General features: G+C 44.8%; 2 protein-coding genes across 2 annotated transcripts in view; one reads left to right on the top strand and one right to left on the bottom strand.

Moving 5' to 3' along the window:
• Positions 1–27,254, top strand: part of TSEN2 (tRNA splicing endonuclease subunit 2) — an 841,321-nt gene that overhangs the window by 429,213 nt on the left and 384,854 nt on the right. The window lies entirely within an intron of this gene.
• LOC137425607 (rap guanine nucleotide exchange factor 6) overlaps positions 1–27,254 on the bottom strand; it is a 159,485-nt gene that overhangs the window by 92,547 nt on the left and 39,684 nt on the right. The window contains exons 2-7 of the mRNA XM_078776842.1: positions 25,722–25,792; positions 25,292–25,348; positions 17,378–17,452; positions 16,558–16,633; positions 7,978–8,127; positions 6,189–6,329 (exon numbers count right to left, since the gene is read on the bottom strand). Of these exons, the coding sequence (XP_078632968.1) occupies positions 6,189–6,329; positions 7,978–8,127; positions 16,558–16,633; positions 17,378–17,452; positions 25,292–25,348; positions 25,722–25,792 (570 nt within the window). The remainder of the gene's footprint in view (positions 1–6,188; positions 6,330–7,977; positions 8,128–16,557; positions 16,634–17,377; positions 17,453–25,291; positions 25,349–25,721; positions 25,793–27,254) is intronic.

Raw genomic sequence — 27,254 nt, 5'->3', positions numbered from 1 at the left:
GCCGCATTGACCTTGTCTGGGATGTATACCTACATGCCAGCCTGAAAGCCTCAACAAGACAGAAGAGGGGAAAGGTCACCAGGAAAAGGGTGACTCCTTCTACTGTGATGCCAAAGAACTGGAAGGACTTCCTTCGAGTCGATGAGAACAAAACCGAATTGTTTGCTTTCCTTTCACGCGAAGCTGTTCATCTTCCTCTCGCAGAGGGCAAGGAACTGTATGCAACAGATGGAAGTAGAGTTCTCTGCTCTCCTGCTGAGTCATACTTGGCCCGCCTTGCCCCATGTTCGCAAGAGGAGGCCGACACTCGTCTACTTCTGCATGTGGCAGATGCTGTGCAAAAGGGGTGTAAGAAGGTGACCATACGTACCAAGTCAAGAAAAAAAAAAAATTCCATATTAAATGCCAAGTCTGTATGTATGTATGTATATATATATATATATATATATATATATATATATATATATATATATATATATATATATATATATATATATGTATATATATATATATATATATATGTATATATATATATATATATATATGTATATATATATATATATATATATATATATATATTGTTACGGATCTCGGATGTCGGCTCTCCCCTTATCAAGGGGGGTGGGGGGGGGGGTTAATCCCCTTGTCCTTTTATCTGGCCGACCCGAGTCCTGGAAGTTATACCGTCCTTCCCGGCGCGGCGTTAGGTAGGGTTTGTTAGGCCTAGGGGTTCACTACTACCTAATTACTAACGCCGGCCGGAAACGAGGGAAAAACTCCCACTCGAACCACGGATATGATGGAAAATGCCGAGCGGATAGCAATCCGTGATCCGAGCTATTAACAAATGACTAAACCCGATTCTGAGCGGTTCCTAATCGTGCCACGTTTACCCAATGAGAGAAAAGACGGATGCGACCGGATAAGAGGAAACCAAGAAAGAACAAGGCAATTTATTACATATTTACAGAAAGAAGAGGAAACGAAAGGAATGTACAGGATAGGAAGAGGAAAAAGCAGTTACACAGGGCAGCCTTAGACAGTCTTATTCTTAACACCCAGGACAAACACACACACTCACACGGGGATTGTAGATGGTAGGGTGGAACAGGTAGAGGGTCCGGCGATGGCGTCCACCTCGTCCGGTCCCCGACTCGTCCCGTGCAGCAGATGGAAAACGGCAGCAGCTCTCCGCGTGTAGTGGAACGCGACTGGACAAGTTATATAACGGGGGGGAAGCTGGTGTCCTATGGCATATGTAATAAATGCACACTCGTGCCAAACGCCCCATCTCTCCACGGTCCTTTCGCACAGCGCGTTTCCAACCAGTCCTTTACAACGCCAATCATACGAGGCCGTCTTGGACAATTCTCTCATCAAGCGTGCCGTATATCTCCTCACAAAGGTGCGCTCTCCCGATAAGTCCTGTTTAACAACGCGCGTTTCCCAGCAAGTCCTTTACAATGCCAATCGTATGACGCAGTTCTCCAAGTCCTCCGAAAGGGCTTTGCATTGGTGCTTATATAAGCCAACCAGAGCGATCACTCCGCGAGCCCCAAAGCCACGCCTGTCGGCGATGTCACTTCAGCCCTGGTTGGCTGGTGAGGGCTTACCAGCTCGCCTTTGATGGCTGGGTGACGTGGCCACACCTTCTTCCTGGCGCTCCGCCCCCTTTTTCCGGTTTTACCTCGTGGCTTATGGCGGCGTTGAGCGAGCGCTAAGGCAGCTGCTGCTGGCTGAGGTGCGTAACACTTGGGAGGGGCCATGAGGCAGACTGGAGGACGCGTAATGGCGTCGCTTGGAGAGGGAGGCTGACAAAATGAACGGAATGGGCCTACTTCTTATTTGATTGACACAACGCAGATTCAACTATTGGAAACACGGCCTTACCGATACACATACTAATGAAATAACTGAAGTTCTATGGTGACCTACGTGTTGCTTGTGGCCTAACTATGGGGCGCAACCTTTAACCATTTCATGATGTCATATTTACAAGAATGATGTCATATTTATTTACAAGAGTGTGGGTTCTCAAAACCGCAACAATATATATATACATATATATACATACATACATACATACACATAATCACATATACATACACATAATCACATATACATACACATAATCACATATACATACATATATATATATATATATATATATATTGTTGCGAATATGGAATTTGGCCTCCATATCCGCTTGTAAATATTCCCCTATTTTCTCCAATACTCCCCAACTTTCCCCAATCCCCCATTCCCTAGTCCCATTGCATGTAAATAACAATCAGTAGAGCCGACCTTCCCCTTATTCCCCCATTAAATGTCGTGCCCAGGTCCACCGCACCACACGTAGACAACTTTCGGACATCTTCCTAGCTATTCTTATTCTATGTCAGTTAAGGCCTCGTCTCCATTAATTATGACTCTTCGTTGCACCAGAATGTGATTATATGGCATCAGTAGTGAGTTTAGGACCTTTCCCATACCTCCTCCCATCTTCTTCCCCAAACAACAACAATAACAACAACTACAACAACAATTACAACTACAACTACGACTACAACAACAGAGGGGCGGGGAGTGTGCGTCCTCACACCGGCTCGGTTACCCGCCATGACCATGCGCTCCACGGCGTTACCCCGAAGGGGCTGGCTGTCAGCTCCTCGTCAGGGGCGGAGCCAGTAACCCCCCCACGCACCCAATGAGAAGCAACGTGCCGATTCCATCTGGGGCGGAGCTAACGAGCCGAGGGCGTGTCACTCCCCGCCGGATATACGCGGCCCCGCGCCGGACGTGACGACAGATGCGCCTCAGCTTGGAGAGAGAAGCCACCGCCACCCCCAGCGCGACGATACCTCCCCGCATCTTTGGACCGGACCGGACCGTACTGTACCCTGCCCCGAGCCCAGGAGGACCTGGAGCCATCGATACCCGCTTTCCTGTCATCAACCCCCGTGTGAGTCAGCCGTTGTCCCGTTTGTCTGTCGTCTGTCCGGGGTTAATATAAGAGTGTGTCTAAGTGCCTGTCTTTCTGTGATTATACCTCTAGCCCCTGTAATCTGACCTTTCCGTACGAATATAATCTCCTCCGGAGGTCTTGAGAATTGAAACATTGGTGTCGTATTGTGTTATTGTAATCCAGCCGGGTGTCTTCTTTTTCTTATTGAGCCAGCATCGCGCGACTAGTCAACGTTCGGGCACAATCGGGTAACTTGTGCAGACGTGGTCATACCATAAAACCGCTCGGTAAATAACATCCAAGCCACGTCTGTAACAATATATTGTCGTGCGAATCCCTCAAGGTTAACAGCAGGGACCGCGGAAGACCGAACGCATTAATTTGAGGCGTCGACCAACTCGGATTCGGCTATAAAATGCGGGAGGCAGAAGTGAAGAAGAAGAGGCAGAAGCACTTACCTGGAGACGGAACGAATTCAAACAGACACAGGTTTAACAAGGAATGGAAAGTAATGCAAGGGTTTATTTTAAATAAAGGTCGGGACAGGGGAACGCGATGATAAATCTAATAATGATCCTAAATCGGGATCCCGCACACCTCACTTCAAATACGCCACACAGGAATGAATTACGAAAAGAAATCGTCGTGTGATGGTTCGTGGGTGCGAGCTTATCTGTCTGCAGTCTTGTCCACCGTCCAACATGGCTCCAAGCTCCAGTGCGAAGAAACCCCTCCAAGCTCGCTCGTACGCTTTGCCAGGCCTCGATGCGACTCGCTCCGCGGCACACCACGAGGTCCCTCGCTCCATTACCAACAGCACCGGATCCCGCTCCAAGCACCACGGCGAACCGTCACCCAGCACGAAGCACGAAAGTCCAGCACGCAAGAAGGAAGAGCCAATGAAGACCAGAGACAAGTGAAGAAGGGGAAGGGCTACATGCACAGAGAGATCTCCAATACGAAGGGGTCCAGCATGCAGAGTCCAAGAGAGAGAGAGCAAAGAGACAAAATGTCGTGCAGCGCGCCCTTTTGTAACCTTGCGTGTCATGTCAGCTCTGGCGCGCTCCCCAATCAGCGCCTCGTAGCTTCCCGCCGTCCACCGAACCTTCTAGCGCCTTCCCTCCAATGAACAACCTCCTTCTCAGTTGCGTCTTCGTGCCTCCTGCCCTGATTGGCTGGAGATTCGCGCCATCCGCGCCAACCAATCACACGTTCCCTGTGGCATGGGTTACAACTCGTCTCACATGATGTTGCTAGACCAGCTGGTGGTGCGGCTGGCGGCGGCCATCCGGCAGTGCCCTGATCTGGCTTCCTGCCGGTCTTCTTCCAAGGTCATTGTAAGGGAAGGGGAATGTTGCACTAAGGGCCTATCTAAGTGTATATATGTGTGCGTTGCCATAAGGGACAAAGGAATGATGACCAGATCTGACACACAGGGGTTTATCTTAGTCCCTACAACTATTTAACACACGAACATCCTTGTATGTTCACAGGTATACTCTTACCCCGACAAACTGCCTAAAAACACAGACCTTATTACAGGTAGATTCCCTATCGCGACAGTTGGATACCTACCTATACAGATCTACCTGGCCCTAAATATTCCTTTACCCCCCGACATAACAATATATATATATATATTGTTACAGACGTGGCTTGGATGTTATTTACCGAGCGGTTTTATGGTATGACCACGTCTGCACAAGTTACCCGATTGTGCCCGAACGTTGACTAGTCGCGCGATGCTGGCTCAATAAGAAAAAGAAGACACCCGGCTGGATTACAATAACACAATACGACACCAGGGGTTCAGTTCTCAAGACCTCCGGAGGAGGTTATATTAAGGCGGAAGGTTAGATTACAACTACAAGAGGGACAGCATAGAAAGACAAGCACTTAGACACAATCTTATATTATTCCCAACAGACGACAGATAAACGGGACAAAGCTGACTCACACGGGGATTGATGGAAAGGACAGGCGGGGTAGCGATGGCTCCAGGTGCACCTGGGCTCAAAGGTCAGAATCGACTCGGTCCGGTCCAGAGATGCGGGGAGGTCGCAGCGCTCGGATGGCGTCTTGTCTGCTCAAGCTGGGGGCGCATCTGACGTCACATCCGGCGCGGGGCCGCGTATATCCGGCGGGGAGTGACACGCCCTCGGCTCGTTAGCTCCGCCCCAGATGGAATCGGCACGTTGCTTCTTATTGGGTGCGTGGGGGGGTTACTGGCTCCGCCCCTGACGAGGAGCTGACTGCTGACAGCCAGCCCCTTCGGGGTAACGCCGTGGAGCGCATGGTCATGGCGGGTAACCGAGCCGGTGTGAGGACGCACACTCCCCGCCCCTCTGTTGTTGTAGTCGTAGTTGTAGTTGTAATTGTTGTTGTAGTTGTTGTTTGGGGAAGAAGATGGGAGGAGGTATGGGAAAGGTCCTAAACTCACTACTGATGCCATATAATCACATTCTGGTGCAACGAAGAGTCATAATTAATGGAAACGAGGCCTTAACTGACATAGATTAAGAATAACTAGGAAGATGTCCGAAAGTTGTCTACGTGTGGTGCGGTGGACCTGGGCACGACATTTAATGGGGGAATAAGGGGAAGGTCGGCTCTACTGATTGTTATTTACATGCAATGGGACTAGGGAATGGGGGATTGGGGAAAGTTGGGGAGTATTGGAGAAAATAGGGGAATATTTACAAGCGGATATGGAGGCCAAATTCCATATTCGCAACAATATATATATATATATATATATATATATATATATATATATATCCATGATATCCATTTTTCCGTTCTCCAACCAACCTAAGAGACGAATCTCTTGATGAAGGCTAGTGGAGGCTCGGCGCACGCTGGGTTGCTGGCCGAAACGTTGAGTTTTTAAAGACAAAGCTATAGGTTGGAGAACGGAAAAATGGATATCGTGGATATAATTCCCAACCGCCGTTCATTACTTGATATATATATATATATATATATATTATATTATATATACCTTGGAGAAGATTGTCATGGGGACCGCAAGGCTAACCCCCGCTCGAGCAGGGAAAATGGCCTTTAAAATGCATGTTGTTGTTGTTGTTGTTGTATATACCTTCATTTTATAATCGACTAATTTGGAGACGAACAATTCTTAAATATAAAATTAATGGAAATCTGGCATGCATGTCATCCTCAAAGTAACTGCACCACCCATGGATCTGTGTGTTGACCTCACCGGGATGCCACTGCTGCCCTCAGAGATGCTGCTAGCCCCAGAGTCACTCGCCGTACTTATACGATGTGGTACGTGCTTGTTGTGCTGAGGTGACTTGACCACAGAATCTCCCACATTGATCCTCTCAAAATCTGCAGATAACTGACAATGACCAACAGGCTCAGAGGCAGTGGCTGCACTAGGTTTCACGGAAAGATCAGAAACAGAACTTTATGCAATTACAAATTAATTAAAATAGAATTTTACCAGTGGCTTCTCAACCTAAACAGAGATACTTGCGCTATTTGGAAATATACTCGAATAAAAAAAAAACACCCAGAACAGCACTCGGCAGAGCACATACTGCCGCCAGGCTGAACATTTTACGTTTTGTATCGGACCGATAGGTCGGATCTAGATTTGGACCTAAAACAGATTCTAATTGGCTGGTTATTGTCACCTAACCAACTCATCCACCAAGTTTTTGAAATATCATGCTATATATCGTTTTGGCCCTATCACTCAATGGTGATGAACATTTTGAATTTTTTTTATTTATTCTCTTATCTGGATCCAGATTCAGACCTTCACCAACATCAAAATTCAAAAGGTCGCAAAAGGTCGCACTAGGTCGCACAAGATCTGCCAGCAACCCTCTGATGGTTAAACTGCCGAAATCTCGGCTCTCCGCTCACCTTCACTCTTTCATTCCTCTTTTCTCCCGCCTCTGGAACAAACTCCCTCACTCCCTTCAATCCCACTCCTCCCTCCAGGTCTTTAAAACAGCTGTTCACCACCATCTCTTATCTTCCCCCATCCAAAACCTTGATCTTTTCTACCCCCGCTAATTCACCCCAGATCCACCTTGTTTGAAATTCCAACTTCTTTCCTGGAAGTCCTGGCAGTGTCCATATGTTTTATACCTCTCCCACTGCCCCCTTCCCACGCCCCCCCCCTCCCCCCAAAGCCCTCGCCCTCTCTCAGATCTCTCGATGTCTCCATGTCTCTCGGTCCCTGCTCTCAAATGTTGTGTTTGTGTCCTTCCCCCTCTCTCCCCATCTTGTCTACCGCTCCCTATGTTATATGTTTTATGTGTCGGTTTGTCTTTCTGTGCGATTAATGTTCGCTCTTTCACGAGCCTCGATATTGTATACAAAAAAAAAAAAAAAAAAAAAAAAAAAAAAAATGATTCGCCGTTGTCACACACCGAACCTGTCTACCAAATTTCAAGGTTGGGACAATGTTGGGAGTCCTTACATTAAAGAAACTTGCTGGTGAAAAAAGGGAAATAGTAAAACAAGTAGGGGTGAACATAAAGGGAACAATAAAAAATAAATAGCCCCGGGTGGGCAGACTGTCGTCTCTAAGTTATAGTCCAGACTTCTGCCGATTTTGAGGTCACTCAAAGCCCCTGGAAGCCCCACTGATCTCTTGCGAGCTTTTATTTATCCCCTGATCTGAAATCAAAAAAAGATCTCCCACTGAGCCTGCATACGATAAAGTAGAAGGGCTGTATCTGGTTTCAGAGCAATCGTTTGGTAAATAAGGGACGAATAAGGATCCGAAGTTTCGGGGGGTTAACCCCCATGATCCGAAATCAAAAAATTGAAACCCGAATGATTGTGTGAGCTCCTGTTTTGTATGCACGTGTCAAGTTTCAGAACAATCAGCCGGGTGATAAGGGAGGAGGAGCAAAAATGGCAAAAAGTTAACAGACAATCAGACGGTCATCTGGACATCACAACCCATTTTATGAGTTCATCTCCTCAAGATTCGCCTCTGACCTAAAAAATAGTCTGACAATACTCACAGACAAGCAGGTACGGTTGTTCAAAAGTTCATCGGTGACAATCTGGGACTCTCCTTCCCATGTGATGCGATGGTAATGCCTGCGTGATTGACGCAAGGGTGCTGTACGGCGTATGTTATACTCCTCAATATCGTCACCCATAGTCTTCAACTGCACACAAAATATGAAAAAGAAATGTCCTGCACAGAATCTTCATCACAATAATAGAGCAGAAAAGGAAGAGATACTCCATGAGTCTTGGATAAATAAAAGCAGAAATCAATTTTTCTGGCCCAATAAAAAGGATTAAAAATTTGGGTAAACCAACAATACATTGCTCAACTATCATCAATCTCCAACAAACCCGCGTTTAGTTTTCCATGTGATAAATTCAAAACAGATACACGGTCTCCGACTTCACCTCAAACGCTTTGCGACAGCAACAAGTATACAATCTGCACATTCAGTTGAAAACAAAATCATCTGGTGTGACAGCCAGACATGGCATGTATAATGGTGTTGCAATACAAAACTGCAAGAATATTTAATCTCTGCTACTTCCTCATTGAGCTGGCCGGATGGCCGAGAGGTACGCACACTCAGCTCTAAGCGGTCTACTCTAGGTTCGAATCCAGACCCAGAGGTAAACGGTCGTCCCGGTGTTTCACAGGAAGGGCGATTCATCAATGTGTTGGATGTTTAAAAATGTGCTCGTAATTGTATTTGTTGGTATTTGACCTTTTGACCCAGCCCCAGGACCCCGGGGGGCAGGGCCAAAAATTATACTGTTCTCTCCCCTTGCCATGTGATGATCATAACTCCAGTGCCTATAGTTAGTATAGACCCCCTTTCAAATTTTTCACCTTTTGTTGTTTTATAGGCTGGAATTAATATGCATTAAATCAGACTTTTGCCACCTTTATTTACACATCGTAACCCACAACTTCAAAGTGAAAAACAAATTCGACAAATTTCAGAAAATTCATTAAAAATACAAAACTAGAATATCTTGCTTGGATAATTGTCCACCCCCTTATAATAACAATTGTAAATTAGCTCAGGTGTAACAATTCACTTTCAAAATCACATACCAAGTTAATTGGCCTCCACCTGTGTTAAATTATAGGGATTCTGATTATTTCAGAATAAAATCAGCTGTTCCTGTAGGGTTCCTCTGCTGGGTAGTGCATTTCACAGCAAAGACTCAACCATGAGCACCAAGGAGCTTTCAAAAGACCTCTGGGATAAAGTTGTGGAAAGGCACAGATCAGGGGATGGGTATAAAAAATATTTCAAAAGCCTTGAGTATCCCTCGGAGCAAAGTCAAGACAATCATTAATAAGTGGAAGGTGTATGGTACCACCAAGACCCTGCCAAGATCAGGCTGCCCTTCAAACTAGATGACCAAGCAAGGAGGAGACCGATCAGAGAGGCCACCAGGAGGCCAATGGCAACTTTTAAAGTGCTACAGGCATTTATGGCAAAGACTGATCACTGCTTGCATGTGACAACAATATCCTAAGCACTCCACAAGTCTGGCCTGCATGGTAAATTGGCGAAAAGGAAACCATTGCTAAAAAAAACCCAAAAAAACCCCACTTTGAGTCCCATTTGAGGTATGCAAAAAACACTCCGGAGATTCTGAAACCATGTGGCAAAACGTTTTGTGGTCTGATGAAACCACGATGGAACTTTGTGGCCCAATTGCAAAATGTTACGTTTGGCACAATCCCAACAGCACATTACCCAAAGAACACCTTCCCTACTGTGAAGCATGGTGGTGGTAGCATCATGTTGTGGGGATGTTTCTTATCAGCAGTGACTGGGGCATTTGTCAGGATAGAAGGGAAAATAGATGGAGCAAAATACGGAAAAACCCGAGAGGAAAACCTGCTACCCTCTGCAAGAAAGCTGAAATTGGGACGTAAGTTCACGAGGCGAGGTCACGTCTTTTCGAAGCTGTTCCATGCGCTCACGCTTTCGAAGCTAAGTGATCTTTCTCAATTGTGTTTTTGTCGAGACTGTATCTATCTTTCGGTGTATGTACCTATAGCGTATCTTTTGGAAAATTTTCGGTGCTAATTTTTCGTACATGTATACACAATCGTCGGTTAATGCGTATCGAGTATTCTGCGGCCTAGTACTCGTAGGCTTAGTCGACCGTACCGTCTCCGACCTTGTGGTTTTGTTTTTCTCTCAGCGATTCGTCGAATGCGCTGCAATTATTTTATTTTCGTTCTCTGTTTCGTCCCAGTCGTTCACCCCATACCTCCTTGTTTAATATCTCTACTCAAAAAAAAAAAAACCCCAAAAAATATTTCCTTCCCAGGTCTTAGTCGTTTATTTGTTGTTCATATTTGTTCGTTCGTTCTTCGTTCGCAATCACGCGATCACGTGGTTAGAAATGTATAATCTCTCCCCTGAACAACTATTTTCTCTCATATATTATAACACCCTTTTCTTCTTTTCCTACAAAAGGATGCTTTCGTCTTGCTCACCAAATCTATTCATTCCAAAAAATATATATAATACCATCTCTTACAGTTCCTCCTTTCTACATTCCCTAAACTATCCAGAACTCCATCCCTCCTCCAGTGTCCTCAAACGTATTTTTGACTCGAAGGTCTCAAACTCATTTTGCAAAAAATGTTCGTTTCCCATGAATTGTACACTTTTCAAAATCCAATCTCACCCCTCCCCTCCAAATCCTCCCCATCACCCATCCCTTTCAAATCTCCCCCCTTGCCCCTTCCCTCCCCTCCCTCATAAAACTCCCCCCACACCCCTCCCCTCCGAGACTCTCCCTCGCTCCTCCCCTCCTAGACTCCCCTCTCACCCCTCCTCCTCAAAGCATCCTCCCTGCTTCTTCCCCCTTCCAACTTTCACCTTCATCTCCCCCAACCTTCTGCCTCGCTCTTCCCCCTCCTCAAATAACACCTCACTGTGCCTCACCCAAACTCCATCAAACCTCTTGTCCGCCCCATTCTTCCCTTTCTCCAAGCTATTCTGAAATCTCTGAAATCTCTGACACACCTTCAACAGCTCTCCCTACCTCTTCCTCCTCTTCCACATCTTACCCTACTCCTCCCCACCCCCCTGTTCTGGACCCGATGCTCCCCCTTCCTCTTCATTAACGGTATGGACCTCAAACATCCGGGGCCTTCGCTCAAACTTGACTGACCTCTCCATACAGGTTGCTTCTGACAAACCAGATGTGATCTGCTCAACAGAAACTTTCCTCCTTCATGATGTCTCTGATGCCTTGGTATCTCTCCCAGGTTACTCCCTCCTCAGGTACGATAGACCTGAGCCTCGTCCTGGAAGTGGGGTTGCTATCTTTATAAAAAACTCTCTTCCTCACTCGCCCTCCACTGCCCTCTCTCCACCTCACCCCCAGGAATACCTTTGGCTACGGCTTCCCCTTCGCTCCCACCTTTTGTTCATATGTGTGTTGTACCGTCCACCAAACAGCGATGACTCCATCTACATCTCGCTGTCTGATAATATGGACCAACTTCTATCTACCCATCCCAACTCTCTCTTCCTCATATGTGGTGATTTCAATTGTCACCATGCCCGTTGGCTGGGTGTGGGTACCTCTCTCACCAGCCATGGTTCTTCAGCAAAGGACTTCTGCGACTCACTGGGACTGACACAATCTGTCAATTTCCCGACCCGGATCTCAGTCAACGGAGCATCTTCTCTTCTGGATTTGGTTTTGACAAACTTCCCTGAAAATGTCTGCTGCTCTTCTTCTGCTCCAATCAGCTCATCTGATCATGTGCTTGTTAAAGTAGACATCTCTCTGGCCATTCTCAGAGAGCCTCCTCAGCGTCGACGAGTCTGGCATTTCACTCAGGCCAACTGGCACGGTCTTCAAGCAGCCATCAATCATCTGGACTGGTCTCCCATCTCTACTGCCTCTGACATCAACTCATCCTGGGAATTCTTTCAAAGTAAATTGCTCTCTCTCATGCACAGATTTATCCCATCTCGTCTTCAGTTGTCATACCCTTCCTCCCGTCCATGGTACACGGAATCTTGTGGTGAGGCTGTTGCCCTGAAACAACTTGCTTTCGTCTCCTGGAAAGCAAATCCAACGGAAGGAAATCTCATTTCCTTTCACAAAGCCCGAAACAAGTGTGTGTCCACCCTCAGGAGAGCCAGGAAACAATATCTCACTGTTCTCAAGACCGAACTCTTATCTGTCTCCCTCTTCCAAATCCTGGTGGCGTCTGGTCAAATCTGTTTCTGGTGTTTGTTCCCCCTCCATCCCCTCCCTCACCTCAAACGGCTTAACGGCTGACTCCGCACGTGAAAAAGCTGAATGCCTCAACTCTGTGTTTGCCTCTAAATCTTGTGTCCCAAACCCATCCCTCTCTGTACCCACCGTACCGTACCCAGTCGTACCCAGCTGCTCCTGGACTCTGTGTCCTTTCCTCCTGACAAGGTGGAAAAGTTTCTGTCAACCCTCGACTCTGATTCTGCAACTGGTCCTGACGTCATCAGCCCACGGGTCCTAAAATCATGTTCTTCCGCTCTTTCACTCCCTCTCTCTGTTCTCTTCACCCTCTCTTTTGCTCAAGGTCATCTGCCATCTGCTTGGAAATCAGCCAACATCACCGCTTTGCACAAAAAAGGTGCAAAAACAGATCCCAGCAACTACAGACCAATCAGCCTTCTCCCAATTATCAGCAAAGTCATGGCATCCATCATTGCTTCAGATATGAAATCTTTCCTCTTCTCCAATGGCTTGATCTCTGATCAATTTGGTTTCAGACCTGGTCACTACTCTGGACATGCCGCTTCTGCTTTCTCAACAATGGATGGAGGTCCTCAACGCCAAACAGGAAATTAGAGCTGTCTCCCTTGACATTTCACGTGCCTTCGATACGGTCTGGCACCCTGCTCTGCTCACCAAACTCTCCTCCTTTGGTATCTATGGAAATCTCCAAGCATGGCTGGCGGACTTCCTCTCTGGTCGTAGTCAACGTGTGGCCCTGAATGGGTTTCTCTCATCTCCTCTTCCTGTTCAGGCTGGAGTTCCCCAAGGTAGTGTTCTGGGCCCTGTGCTTTTTCTGGTCTTCATCAATGATCTCTCTGACTCTCTTGAAAATCCTCTCTATCTCTTTGCTGACGACTCTACTCTCTGTCGCTCCATTCCTCATCCCTCAGATCGGCAGTCTGCAGCCTCCTCACTCTCTGCAGACCTGGACAAAATCACAGACTGGGCAAACAAATGGAACATGTCTTTCAATCCTGATAAATCTCACACTCTTACGATGTCTCTCCGAAAAGACCGACTGGAAAACCCTCCCATCCACTTTCTGAATAATCCTCTCCAAGAAGTTCTGTCACTCAAGCTTTTGGGTCTCACTATTTGCCATGATCTTTCCTGGGAAAACCACATTTCAAATCTGGCCTCCAAAGCCAGTCGCCGACTGGGCATCCTCCGTCGTGCGAAGTCCTTCCTTGGCACACCTGAGCTCCTCGCCACATACAAGGCTTTCATCCGCAGCTCTATGGAATACTGCTCTCCCCTCTGGTCTGGTGCTCCTGCCTCACACCTAGCCCGTCTTCACGCTGTCGAAACCAAAGCATTCAGAATCATTGGAATCTCCCGCGATGAAGCTAACTCCAAGGGCCTTTCACTCACTCACCGCAGGCAGGTTGGTGGTCTTTCCGTCTTCTACCGTCTCCTCTCTGGCCTTGCCCCCCCAGCCCTCTCTGGGCTCTGTCCCCCAAATATTCCTACAGGTCGCATCATCTTTAAAACAGCTGTTCACCACCATCTCTTATCCTCCCCCATCCAAAACCTTGATCTTTTCTACCCCCGCTAATTTCGGTCCCCTTGTGTTTTATACCTCTCCCCTCCCCCCCCCCCTACGCCTCCTGCCCCCAAGCCCTCTCCCTCCCACACTTCTCCCTGCTCTCAAATGTTGCGGTTGTGTGCTTCCCCTTCTCTCCCCATCTTGTCTTCCGCTCCCTCTTTTTGTATATTTTGTTTGTCTGGTTTGTTTTGTTTGTTTGTTTGTGAAATAAATGTTAGCTCTTTCACAAGCCTCGATTCAGTATACAAAAAAAAAAAAAAAAACCCTTTCAGCATGACAATGATCCCAATCACACAGCCAAACTACACCGGAGTGGCGAAATGAACAAAAAGATAAATGTCCTTGAGTGGTCCAGTCAGAGCCACAACCTAAATCCAATCGAAAAACTGAAGCATGACTTGAAGATTTCTGCCCATCAATGCTCCCCACTCAACTTGACTGAGTTTGAACAGTTTTGTGAAGAAAAATGGGCAAATATTGACCAATCAAGGTGTGCAAAGTTGATAAGAGACCTATTCCAACAGACTCACTGCTGTAATTGCTGTTGAAGATGCTTCCACCACTTATTAACTCAGGGGGTAGGGGAGAGGGGGTTATCCAACCAAGATATTCTAGTTTTGTACTTTTAATTAATTATATGAAATTTAAAGTTTGTTTTTCCACTTGGAAGTTGTGGGTTACGGTGCATAAAATAAAGGTGGAAAAAGTCTGATTTAATGCATTTTCATTCCAGGCTGGAAGGCAACAAAAGGTTAAAATTTTTGAAATGGGTGTAGACTTTCTATAGGTACTGTATGTGTCCCACGAATGGACGTTAAACTGGGCGTCCTGTCTGCCGACATTAGTTGGTAGACGTTAAGGATCTCATTGTGTCCTATGTGAAGAGTGATCGAGCTATCGCTGACACCCTGAACAAATTACATATTCCAGTCCTAACCTACATGGGGCACTGCATCAGCAGCAAAGCCACGCTGCCAGCAATGATGCAACCGGCAGCCACAGGCTGCATAGAAAATGAAAATGAAGCTCTCTCTCTCTGCATGAGTACCAGATGCAATCAAAGAGCAATCTTTGAGAAACATGGACATGCAAAAAAATGGAAAATTTCTAAATAGAATGAATGTGAATATTGACCGATCTATTCTGTAAAAGTTAACAGATGGCGAAGAGGCGATCAGATGAAGGGATGGCATGGCACACACAGAACCCTAGAAATTACTTTGCCCCAAAAAGTGAGGAAGCTAAAACTCCCTTCCCAGGTCTCCAGCTCCCCGATCCCAGATTGTTTCTTCCTCTCCTCTTTTCCTGTTCATTCTTTCCCTTGATTGTTGTGTACACCTGTGGTCCTACGGCCAGGATGATGCCTTTTTCGACTCCATCTCCTTGCTTTTGCAAGAGATTATATTTAGAGCTGCTGCAAAATACCTCCAAAAATATGATGCACTTTTATTGGCATTGGGGTACCCACACTCCTAAAGGCACCATGTACAAAATATGAAGAGTTGATATGAAAGCTTTTTATTTTCCATGAAGGTGTTCAGGTAAGACATGCTAATTTTTTTATCTTATAAATATTTTCATGTGTTTGTAAGTTTGTACGTTATTCGTTCACAGTTGAACCATAGCACCTACATGCCCAAACGTTTGAGTGTCGGTACTTCAGAATCTGGGAAAGTTTTTAAGCTACTGAACGTTATCCTTGGCATCCGTTTTGAGGACACCAAAGGCCACTGTAAAGTGTAAATTGGGATGTGGGGCCAGGCAGTGCTGTCGCCGGCCCACAGGCAAAAGGTAACCATCATGAGGTCAATAAACACATAGCTTTTCAATGTCCAACACGTCCTAAAACTCCCTGCCATGGCTGTGGCTATACACGTACAAGGTTAAGCTGTTCAGCTAGCGCAGGCACTCAAGCCGGATGACTACACGTGACGCATGGCGTTTCCAGTGGACATTTTGAAATCCTTCAACAAAGATGGATTCCAACGACACATGTTCTTCTCAGATGAATCAACTTTCCACTTTTTTGAGAAGATCAAGTGACATCCTCAGGATTTGTGGCTCTGAGCCTGCCCATGAGATCCGCTAACTTGAGCGTGGCAGTCCAAAGGTTAACGGATGGTGTGACCTAATCCATGACCAAGTCATTGGGCCATTCTTCTTTGCTGAAGCCACTTTAAAGTCCTACAATTACCTGGATATGTTGGAGAACTACTACCACAATTGGTGGAGCTGCAACCAGAGGTCATTTACCGACAATAGAGATATCCCCTACACTGGAGTCTGATAGTACGCAACTTCCTTAATCAACGATGGATTGGGCACAACTGCCCGATTCCGTGACCACCATGTTCGCCGGACATAACCTGTTTGGATTCATTCATATGGGGTTACGTGAAGGACATGGTGTACCAGACGAGGGTTACAGACAGATATTGTATTGCGGATCTGAGGGAAAGGTTTAAAGCTGCAATCGAGACGGTAAATGCAGCAATGCTGAACAGAACATGGAAGGAGTCAGAGTATCGCATCGACATGTTACCTGTGACAAAGGGTGCTCACATAGAAGTGCACTGATGATGATAAATGATGATCTTGACCAATCTTGACCGTTAAACCATTTTCAGAAATGTTCTTTCACACGCAACAAGCAGAATTGTTTGATCCCATTTCACTTTTTAAATCACGGTTTGAATTAGGAACGGTGATTTGTGGAGATCATGTACTAAAAATTGCTTTTTCTGAGTAAACTGTTGATTCTACACCTCACCCTGATGACTTCGGTAGTTTCTCCAACCAAGCACATCTTGCCACCTTTAACCGAGGTCTTGTGGCGCTTCCCAAAGCTAGAATGACAGTGGCAAATAGCAACGAGTTAGTGATACTGTATGCTCGTCTTTCAACCACAATCAACAAAGTAATCGTTAACCAAACACAACCAAACAAATTGACTATAATCTTATGAACCCCATTATTCCTGATTTATATCCTACTTAAAAACAACATATGGCATTTATACTTGCCGACTGGGCATCCTCATGGTGCAAAGACTTCCTTGGTGCACCTGACCTTTTATCTACCCACAAAGCCTCCATTCAAAACTTGATGGAACACTGCTCTCCCCTCTGGGAAGTCTTGTCACTGATTTGTATTTAGCACTGGCTAATAAAAATGCACCATTTTGGAAAATTACCTCCGTCACTAAAGGTGGACAGAGGTTATGTTTTCACCCACCATGTCTGTCTGTCTGTCTGTCTGTCTGTGAACAGGATATGTCAAAAAGCTGTGGATGGATTTGGAAGAAATTTGGTGGAGAGATTGGGCATGTATCAAGAAAGAAATTATTCAATTTTGGTGAATATTCGAATCCGGATCCGGATCAGACAGTTATTCGATGCTATCCTCCTCCTCCCATTGCCCTCATTTCACCAAGTCTCCCTCTAGTTTTGTCCCCCAACCCTGCTGATGGTGTGTTCCCACCATCCCATCATGCGGAGGCACAATCCCTTTTATCCCATGGAGGCAAGAGGGACACCATACAATCACATGTGGAGGCAAGGCAGGTTCATAAAATAATAATCTTGGCGTACCTGTTCCCTGGCTGCACAATGTCTCCATCAACCGATATATAACCAGAAAGCACAACGAACCAGCAGTTCTCAGGTCTGCCACAAACGAAAGAAGCAAATTATTGTGAGAAAACAAATCATTGCAACAATACACATTTCACCAGCCTCCGAAACCCACAATTACCTCTTTATATTACAAGAATCCAGGTATGATCAATCAAAGCCATACGATAGTTGCTTAATCAGTCTATTACCAATTTCATTGGAAACTGTTGATTAAGGATTCCAAAATTGTGTCCAAACCATTGTGTACGTTATTTTCATTCTCAATTAGTGTTGAAATTTCAAGGCAGAATGTAAAACCTCCAAAAGGTGAGTTAAACAGAACGGAATACATTAAAGTCAACCCGACCTCGGTCGACTTCTTCCACGCCAAAGGAGTCACTGGGCATGTGATTGGGTTAAGGCTGACAATTAATATTAATTGCTGTTGTATAATTTGTAGGGAGACGAGATAAAGATTCACTCATTCACTTCCCATATCCATTCTTGCTTAAATCAGAGGAACACTGAAGCTCTGGTTTATTGTCTTCCAACGTTGTGATTGGATCACTGCAAGTATCTGCCCTTTCTTCGCAAGCGATCAAAATTTAATGACAATATGGCTTTCAGACTCTGAAATGAGCACATCGCACCAATCCTAAAAACAATGCTGGTCCTCCCCCCCACCCCACTCTACTCCACTCCACTCCACTCCACTCTACTCCACTCTACTCCACTCCACTCCCCCCAGTACACCAACAGGTGGATTTTAAGATATTGGTGATATGTTTAAAGTCAAACAACTTGGTTCCTGCCAACATTTTTGACCTAATTACACCTTATACCCCTGCAGGAAGACAATATCTAAGAAAGCAAATCTTGGACTTGAATAGAATGAATACTTTTGTGAATGGAGCATTCTTCAGATTTGCCTCTTAACCCCCCAAAAAACCTCATTAGTTAAAGTTATTTCATTTTCTCTTTAAAATCCAAATCCTATGATTTTCTTGATTGATTTTTTCTTAATTGTCCCCTGTCGCACCGTGGAGCGAAAGGGGGACTATGGTTTTCCCGTCCGTCCGTGTGTGCGTCCGTCCGTGCGTGCGTGCGGCCGTGTGTGCATGCGTGCGTAAGTGAAGGACCGAATTCTAATTTGGTGTGTTGGTGCAACTAGGCATATGGAAGAACCCTATTGAAAATTGGGTCGCCACGTCAAAATCCGAGATGGCTGCCGCCATGTATGTCTGAACCTTGTGAGATGAATATCTTGAAAAATAAGCGAAGTACCAACTTCTAATTTGGTGTGTGGGTGTATCTCGGCACAAGGAAGAACGCAATTGAAAATGGGGTCGCCACGTCAAAATCCAAGATGGGCGCCACCATATATATATCTGAACCTTGTGAGCAAAATATCTTGAAAAATAAGCGAAGTACCAACTTCTAATCTGGTGTGTGGGTGTATCTAGGCACAAGGAAGAAGGCTGTTTAAAATTGGGTCACCACGTCAAAATCCAAGATGGCCACCGCCATGTATGTCTGAACCTTGTGAGCTGAATATCTTGAAAAATAAGCGAAGTACCAACTTCTAATCTGGTGTGTGGGTGTATCTAGGCACAAGGAAGAACGCTGTTGAAAATTGGGTCGCCACTTCAAAATCCAAGATGGCCGCCGCCATGTATGTCTGAACCTTGTGAGCGGATTTTTCATGAAAAATAAGCGAAGTACCAACTTCTAATTTGGTGTGTGGGTGTATCTCGGCATAAGGAAGAACCCTATTGAAAATTGGGTCGCCACTTCAAAATCCAAGATGGCCGCCGCCATATATATATATATCTAAACCTTGTGAGCAAAATATCTTGAAAAATAAGCGAAGTACCAAGTTCTAATCTGGTGTGTGGGTGTATCTAGGCACAAGGAAGAACGCTATTGAAAATTGGGTCGCCACGTCAAAATCCAAGATGGCCGCCTCCATGTATGTCTGAACCTTGTCAGCGAAATATCATATCATAGCATGTTTTCTGCGTCTTCCACTTTGTCAACTCACATCACTTCCACGATGGGGGACCTAGGCGTAATGCTCGTTTCCACTTGATTCTTACCATCTCTGTAAAGCGCTTTATGTTTTCACTCCCAAATGAAAGATGCGTTTAAATAAATTGATTGTTGATGAAAAAAAAAAAAAAGGTTTTTCAATCGAGTCATAAGGTATTTACTAATGAACGAAGAAACAGCTTGTTGCTGATCCTGTTTGTGCTGGATTACATAATTCAAACCATGGGAAGTGGCAGGAAGTCCGAGGAAAAATAAACCTTTCTGTTGCTAAGGAACTTTTACAATGGGTGAACACAATAAATGTGATTAGAGAGCTCCAGGAAGTTAAAGTTTATCAATCAAATTAAGCAATATCTCTATCCTGTACCTTTGGTACAGACAAATGGCTGTGGTGAAAGTTAGAGGTTTATGCTTGTCACTTTACATTTTGAGGCTCATAGACAAAAAAAACAACCTCAAACAACAGATGAAATTAACAAGATGTTGATCGAGGTATGCTAACCGCCATGGGAAGCAAGGAAAAAGCTGACATTTCGAGAGTTAACCCTTCGTCAGAGAAAAAGCACCGATGAATGGTTAATGCCCGAAACCCCAGCTTCTCCTCGCTTCCCATGGTGGTAAACAAACCTCGATTACCACCCTGTTGATTCCATCCATTTTTCTACCTGTCCGCCGAAGCAGATCGACACTAGCGTTCACCGGCAAGACTAGGTCTTCATTGAAACCTCAAATACACAAAAATAAATGTGATGTGTTAAATTCTGGACTTGAAGTCTGTCAAATAATAAGCAAGCAGTTGTACTTGCTGGACTGATCAAATAATTTACAGGATGGTACATGTACAAGTAACAGTTCTACGAAACTGTCCACTGTGCCAGTGCCTGAATTTCCTGGAAGGAAAATAAAGGGAAGTCTGGATTTGCCGATAAGGAAACACCACGCAGATTGCAAGTTGAAGAAAAAAATTACACTTCCCAATACATGAAAAAAATAAATCATTCACTTAGAGATGATACGCACAGATCGTCGGTCATCCATGCATTGTTTCGCATGATATGTCAATAAGAGACGCACTTACGAGGTTTGTGTTTGACATGTCACAAAAACAGAGGTCTGAACTGGTCAATGATGCACAAAGAACGAGTCAGTCAATGGTGTTTCTATATATACATATATATATAGTCCGGCAGCTAAGCTAAATATAGCATAACAATTGTGCATTTTGTGAGGAAAGCACCAAATTTGGCACACTAGTAGACTATCATATTATGAAAAGATCTGGATATTGGGCCATCTCAGATTCAGCCCCTGATGGCTATGGCAGCCATTTTTCAAAATGGCCGCCAGCAGATACTGTTATGATACATATCTGCTTTACTGGAGAGGAATGCAGGTTGACAGTGAAGGTTTATTTACTAATAAAGGTCCAATAATGATCAAAGAAAGTGACAATTTGATTTGGTTGAGAAAAAAAAGTTAAAGTGAACTAATTAATCTAATTAAGACACAGATTCTGAATGAAAACCAATGATAAACATACATAGCACTATTGGCTTGGCCAAATGCACATAGCACTATTGGCTTGGCCAAAGGCTGCCATCCAACCAGCTGGGGCTGGGTCAAGAATGGCGAGGGGGTGTACGAGCCACACTGGACGAAGCTACCCAAAGCAGCCCACACCTGCTATGACCTAGTATCGTGCAAGTGCAAGAAGAGCTGTGTGAAGCATTGCAAGTGCAACAAGCGTTACGCCTAGGTCCCCCGTCGGGGAAGTGATGTGAGTTGACAAAGTGGAAGACGCAGAAAACATGCTATGATATGATATTTTGCTCACAAGGTTCAGACATACATGGAGGCGGCCATCATGGATTCTGACGTGGCGACCCAATTTTCAATAGCGTTTTTCCTTATGCCTAGATACACCAACATACCAGATTAGAAGTTGGTACTTCGCTTATGTTTCAAGATATTCCGCTCACAAGGTTCAGACATACATGGCGGCGGCCATCTTGGATTTTGACGTGGCGACCCAATTTTCAATAGTGTTCTTCCTTATGCGTAGATACACCCACACACCAGATTAGAAGTTAGTAGTTCGTTTATTTTTCAAGATATTTCGCTCACAAGGTTCAGACATATATATGGTGGCGGCCATCTTGGATTTTGACGTGGCGACCCAATTTTCAATAGCGTTCTTCCTTATGCCGAGATACACCCACACACCAGATTATAAGTTGGTACTTCGCTTATTTTTCAAGATATTCATCTCAAGGTTCAGACATACATGGCGGCGGCCATCTTGGATTTTGACGTGGTGACCCAATTTTAAGCAGCGTTCTTCCTTGTGCCTAGATACACCCACACACCAGATTAGAAGTTGGTACTTCGCTTATTTTTCGAGATATTTCGCTCACAAGGTTCAAACATATATATGGTGGCGGCCATCTTGGATTTTGACGTGGCGACCCAATTTTCAATAGCGTTCTTCCTTATGCCGAGATACACCCACACACCAAATTAGAAGTTGGTACTTCGCTTATTTTTCAAGATATTCATCACAAGGTTCAGACATACATGGCGGCGGCCATCTTGGATTTTGACGTGGCGACCCAATTTTCAATAACGTTCTTCCTTATGCCGAGGTACACCCACACACCAGATTAGAAGTTGGTACTTCGCTTATTTTTCAAGATATTAATCTCACAAGGTTCAGACATACATGGCGGCGGCCATCTTGGATTTTGACGTGGCGACCCAATTTTCAATAGCGTTCTTCCTTGTGCCGAGACACACCCACATACCAGATTAGAAGTTGGTACTTCGCTTATTTTTCAAGATATTCATCTCACAAGGTTCAGACATCATGGCGCGGCCATCTTGGATTTTGACGTGGCGACCCAATTTTCAATAGCGTTCTTCCTTATGCCTAGATACACCCACACACCAGATTAGAAGTTGGTACTTCGCTTATTTTTCAAGACATTCAGCTCACAAGGTTCAGACATACATGGCGTCAGACATACATGGCGGCGGCCATCTTGGATTTTGACGTGGGTTGCACCCACACACCAAATTCGAATGCGGTCCTTCGCTTACGCATGCACGCACGCACGCCCGCACGCACGGACGGACGGACGGACACACGGATGGAGGGGAAAACCATAGTCCCCCTTTCGCTCCGCTGTGCGACGGGGGACAAAAAGGCTGCACTTGAATGCACAGCTTTGTGTGTGTGTGAGGGAGCGTGCTCACAAAATTGAGAGAACATTAACAGAGCAGACTGTGTCACTGATTCAGAACAATTTCGATATCATACCAAACAGTAAACAGATGTTCACTAGTATGTGAATAACTCGATGCCATGAGTGGCGGCCATTTTGAAGAAAAAAATTTGAGAATTTGAAAATTGCTGAATTTGAGATGGCCCAATATCCAAATCTGTTCATAATAGGATAGTCTACGAGTGTGCCAAATTTGGTGCTTTCCTCACAAAATGCACAATTGTTATGCAAAGTTGCCTCACTAATATACACAGTGCATTCAGAAAGTATTCAGACCCCTTCACTTTTTTCACAGTTTGTTATGTTGCAGCCTTATGCTGAAATCGTTTAAATTCATTTTTTCCCTCATCAATCTACACTCAATACCCCATAATGACAAAGAGAAAACAGGATTTTAGAAAGTTTTGCAAATTTATTAAAAAGAAAAAACTGAAATATCACATTTACATAAGTATTCATACCCTTTGCTATGACACTTGACATTTAGCTCAGATGCCTCCCATTTCTCTTGGTCATCTTTGAGATGTTTCTACACCTTGATTGGAGTCCACCTGTGGTAAATTCAATTGATTGGACATGATTTGGAAAGGCACACACCTGTCTATATATGAGGTCTCACAGCTGACAATGCATATCAGAGCAAAAACCAAGCCATGAGGTCGAAGGAACTGCCTGCAGAGCTCAGAGACAGGATTGTGTCGAGGCACAGATCTGGGGAAGCCTACAAAAAAAATCTCCGCTTTATTGAAGGTTCCCAAGAGCACAGTGGCCTCCATAATTCTTAAATGGAAGAAGTTTGGAACAACCAGGACTCTTCCTAAAGCTGGCCGCCTGGCCAAACTGAGCAATCAGGGGAGAAGGGCCTTGGTGAGAGAGGTGATCAAGAACCCGATGGTCACTTTGGCTGAGCTCCAGAGATGCTGTGTGGAGATGCGAGAAACTTCCAGAAGGACAACCATCACTGCAACACTCCACCGATCTGGGCTTTATGACAGAGTGGCCAGACGGAAGCCTCTCCTCGGTGAAAGACACACGAAAGCCGGCTTGGAGTTTGCAAAAAAACACCTAAAGGACTCTCAAACTGTGAGAAACAAGATTCTGTGGTCTGATGAAACCAAGATTGAACTGTTTGGCTCTGGTTTGGCAATTGCATGAACATGGGTGGCAAGCAAAGCTCAGCTAATGCCAGAAAAAATGCAGGTTATTGCAGTTGCAGTTAATGCAGTTAATTGTAACTTAGAAAAGAAGGCCTTGACACCGTTGCAATGCTGGAGCTGTTTCGCTCGGCTCGAATTTCTGGTGCTGTAAGACGTCTGTTGCACAGACTGGTGACTCAGATTACTTGTCCTGCAATTCTGTTGTGATTCTTGGTCGAACAGAACGTTTTCTATCCGCATTTTTACCAGTTTCATTATGTCGTTTAATGGCACAAGCAACTGCATTTACTGACACTTGTAATTGTTTTGCAATTTTTCTCAAGGATTGGCCTTCTTTTCTCAAAGTTACAATTGCCTGTCTTTTTTCTGGCGTTAGCTGAACTTTGGCACCCATGTTCATGCAATCTGAAACAAAAAAAACACTCATCAGATTGTATGGCCGGCCTTTCTGTAAACATTTTTTGCAACACCTGGCAATAATAGACTGCACGTGATGAAGAAACTAAGAACAAAGTTGGTGTGAAGGGCTCGATCTCTGTGAACTATATGAAGATTCAGTGTGCATGAAGGAGGTGGACAAAAAAAAAGCGTATTCTGTGGAAAAAGGCACTTATTTGGGTCTCTGTGGAGACGATCGGTGCTTCATGCTGTAAACGCTCTCGGCTTGTGCTATATGAAGGGGTCGACCTTGATGAGCTTCCTGAAGGACTTGCTGTGTAGCATGAAGGAAGTTGAGGAAAGGAAAAGGATCAAAAGAGAAAGGAATCACACAGCGTGATGACTGGTCCATTCAAGTTTGTTCCCGCCAAGGCCTGCTCTGACAAATGTCAATGCAACTGCCCTTCAAACACGCCTGAACCCCATTCCATTCCCTCATATCCCGTTTTATTTGAATTCCCTGCGAATATTGTTTTTTTATTTGCTTCCCTTTCCTTACCCTAGGTTAGCTAGAGGGTCCGTGATGTATGATGTTGCGTCGGCCTTTTGTATTGAATGTATGTGGCCTGTGTTAATTAATTCAGTCTGTCATTATTCATTAATTAAATCCGTCGTCGTACTTATATGACTTGCTTGTTGTATCGTTTCGCATTCTTTGAAGTAAATTGATTTTATTTCGATTTACATTTTTGGATCGGGTTGCAAGCTCTTCTGAGCCACCAGTGTGGCAGTCTAGACTCTAGAGCCTCTACTCCTTGCACGAAACCAAAAGTTCAAGCTTCCAACAACCGCTCAGTCAGCTTGCGGGCCTCGGCTTGGCGGGCTGGGGATAGGACCTAGGGTCACTGACATTAGTCACCCTGTAACACACTTAGTCGGGAGAGACGTTTGGGACTCTGGTCCTCATCCCCATCACCCGTAACAATATAAATTATCCAACACAAACACAACACAGTGAGAATCACCTGGAGAATGTTTTGTTTCCCTCCAGACTTTCATATTTGGCTGTCTTGCATATCCACCTGAAACGCAAGACTCGTTACTTATACAAATCAAATCTTTCCATGATTTACTTTTTCAAAATGCCATATCCTAATCCACCCGACTATCAGTACATTTTCAAAGCTTACAATCAACCACTTGGCAACCCAAACTAAATGGGATTATGGATGTGACTGGGCAGGTATGAGATAAAACAGGGTAAGTAAATTAAGTAGATGGTGTGTAGATGTTAAAATGTATAAATTACAAAAATAAAATGCAGATGTAACAAAGGAAAGAATTCCCAGACAGCATCTCCCCATCTAACGTGCTTGTAATGTCCTCATGCCCCATGGACTCTCCCACAATTAAAGGTAACGTCTACCTGCAACATCTGGAACTGCAATGACTCACCAGAGCTGAAGCTCCCGCAGGCCAGACAGTGCCTCCACATTGTGCAAGTACGCGTACAAGACTTCCAGATCCTGCGAGACACATATATCTTATGATCACTCCCACCATGCAAAATGCTCAATAAAAATTGGAGACAGAACTAAAATATAAACTAGAAAAGATTCCAAAATGCAAAGCCTGTCTGCGTCCACTTTACATTCAAAGTAAAATTGATGAAAAGAAGAGCTAAAAATAGAAAACAAAAAAATAAAAGGAGGATTTATTAATTTATGCTCTCCATATTCTCACAATAAAGGGGTTTTTTTGAAAATTTGATGCTGACAGCTCAAATGGGAAATGAGAATGCATCTCAAAATGCAAGCGGACAAAAAAAAACAACAACAAAAAAACAAGGAAGCAATTACAAACTCATCCATCTTGCGCTGCACAGTGGCAGACAGGCTATTTCATCGACGGTTTCCCAGTATCCACCTCCCCTCACATCCGGAATCTTGGCATCATCTTTGACCAAACCCTCTCCTTCGACAAATACACTAAACAGATCACAAAGACAGCCTTCTTTCACCTGAAAAACATCGCCCGTCTCCGTCCATCCCTCTCCTCCGTGGCTGCAGAAACCCTCATCCACGCCTTCATCACTTCCCGTCTGGACTACTGCAATAGCCTCCTTTATGGTTCACCCTCAACAATCACCAATAAACTCCAATACATTCAGAACTCCGCTGCCCGTCTACTCACCCATTCCCGGACCCGTGACCACATCACCCCCGTCCTTTACAAGCTTCACTGGCTCCCCATCTCCCAGAGAATCCAGTACAAAATCCTCCTTTTGACCTACAAAGCCCTCCATAACCTGGCCCCATCCTACCTGGCTGACCTCCTCTCCAGACACACTCCCACCCGCAACCTCCGCTCTGCTGGTACCAACCTCCTGACCCCCCCCCATCCGGACCAAATTTAGATCCTGGGGGGACAGGGCCTTCTCCATCGCTGCTCCCACCCTCTGGAACTCGCTACCTCACACCATCAGAGACTCCTCCTCACTCACCACATTCAAAACATCACTGAAGACCCACCTGTTCAACACTGCATTCAACATTTAACCCACAGCATCTAACACCTGACTATCTCCTCTCCTTCTCCCTCCTTTGTGCTTTGAATATTTCCCTATTGATTCTTCTTTTTTTGCAATTGTTTTTATGTTTTGCTATGCATTATGTTTTGCACTCTGTCAAAGCGTCTTTGGGCTTCCTGAAAAGCGCTATATAAAATAAATGCATTATTATTATTATTATTATCTGTACTTACTGTGACTTTGCCCTTTCATATTTTGACCCAATTAGTAATTATATTCTCCATATTCTCATAAAGATTTGTTGAAAATTTGATGACAAAAGCTGAAATAGTAAAAATATATATATAATAAAAGTTATGGCCTGGCGAGGATGGGCCAAACAGACAGACAAACGATTGCTAAACCTCATCTCCTACTGTGAGGGCATATCGGCCAACAACAACCATATTGTTCAAGCA

Source organism: Myxine glutinosa, chromosome 4, assembly GCF_964187855.1.
Source record: "Myxine glutinosa chromosome 4, kmMyxGlut1.1, whole genome shotgun sequence".
Classification (NCBI taxonomy): Eukaryota; Metazoa; Chordata; class Myxini; order Myxiniformes; family Myxinidae; genus Myxine; species Myxine glutinosa.
The sequence above is the reverse complement of the archived record's forward strand: the minus strand, read 5'-3'. Positions and strand labels throughout refer to the sequence as shown.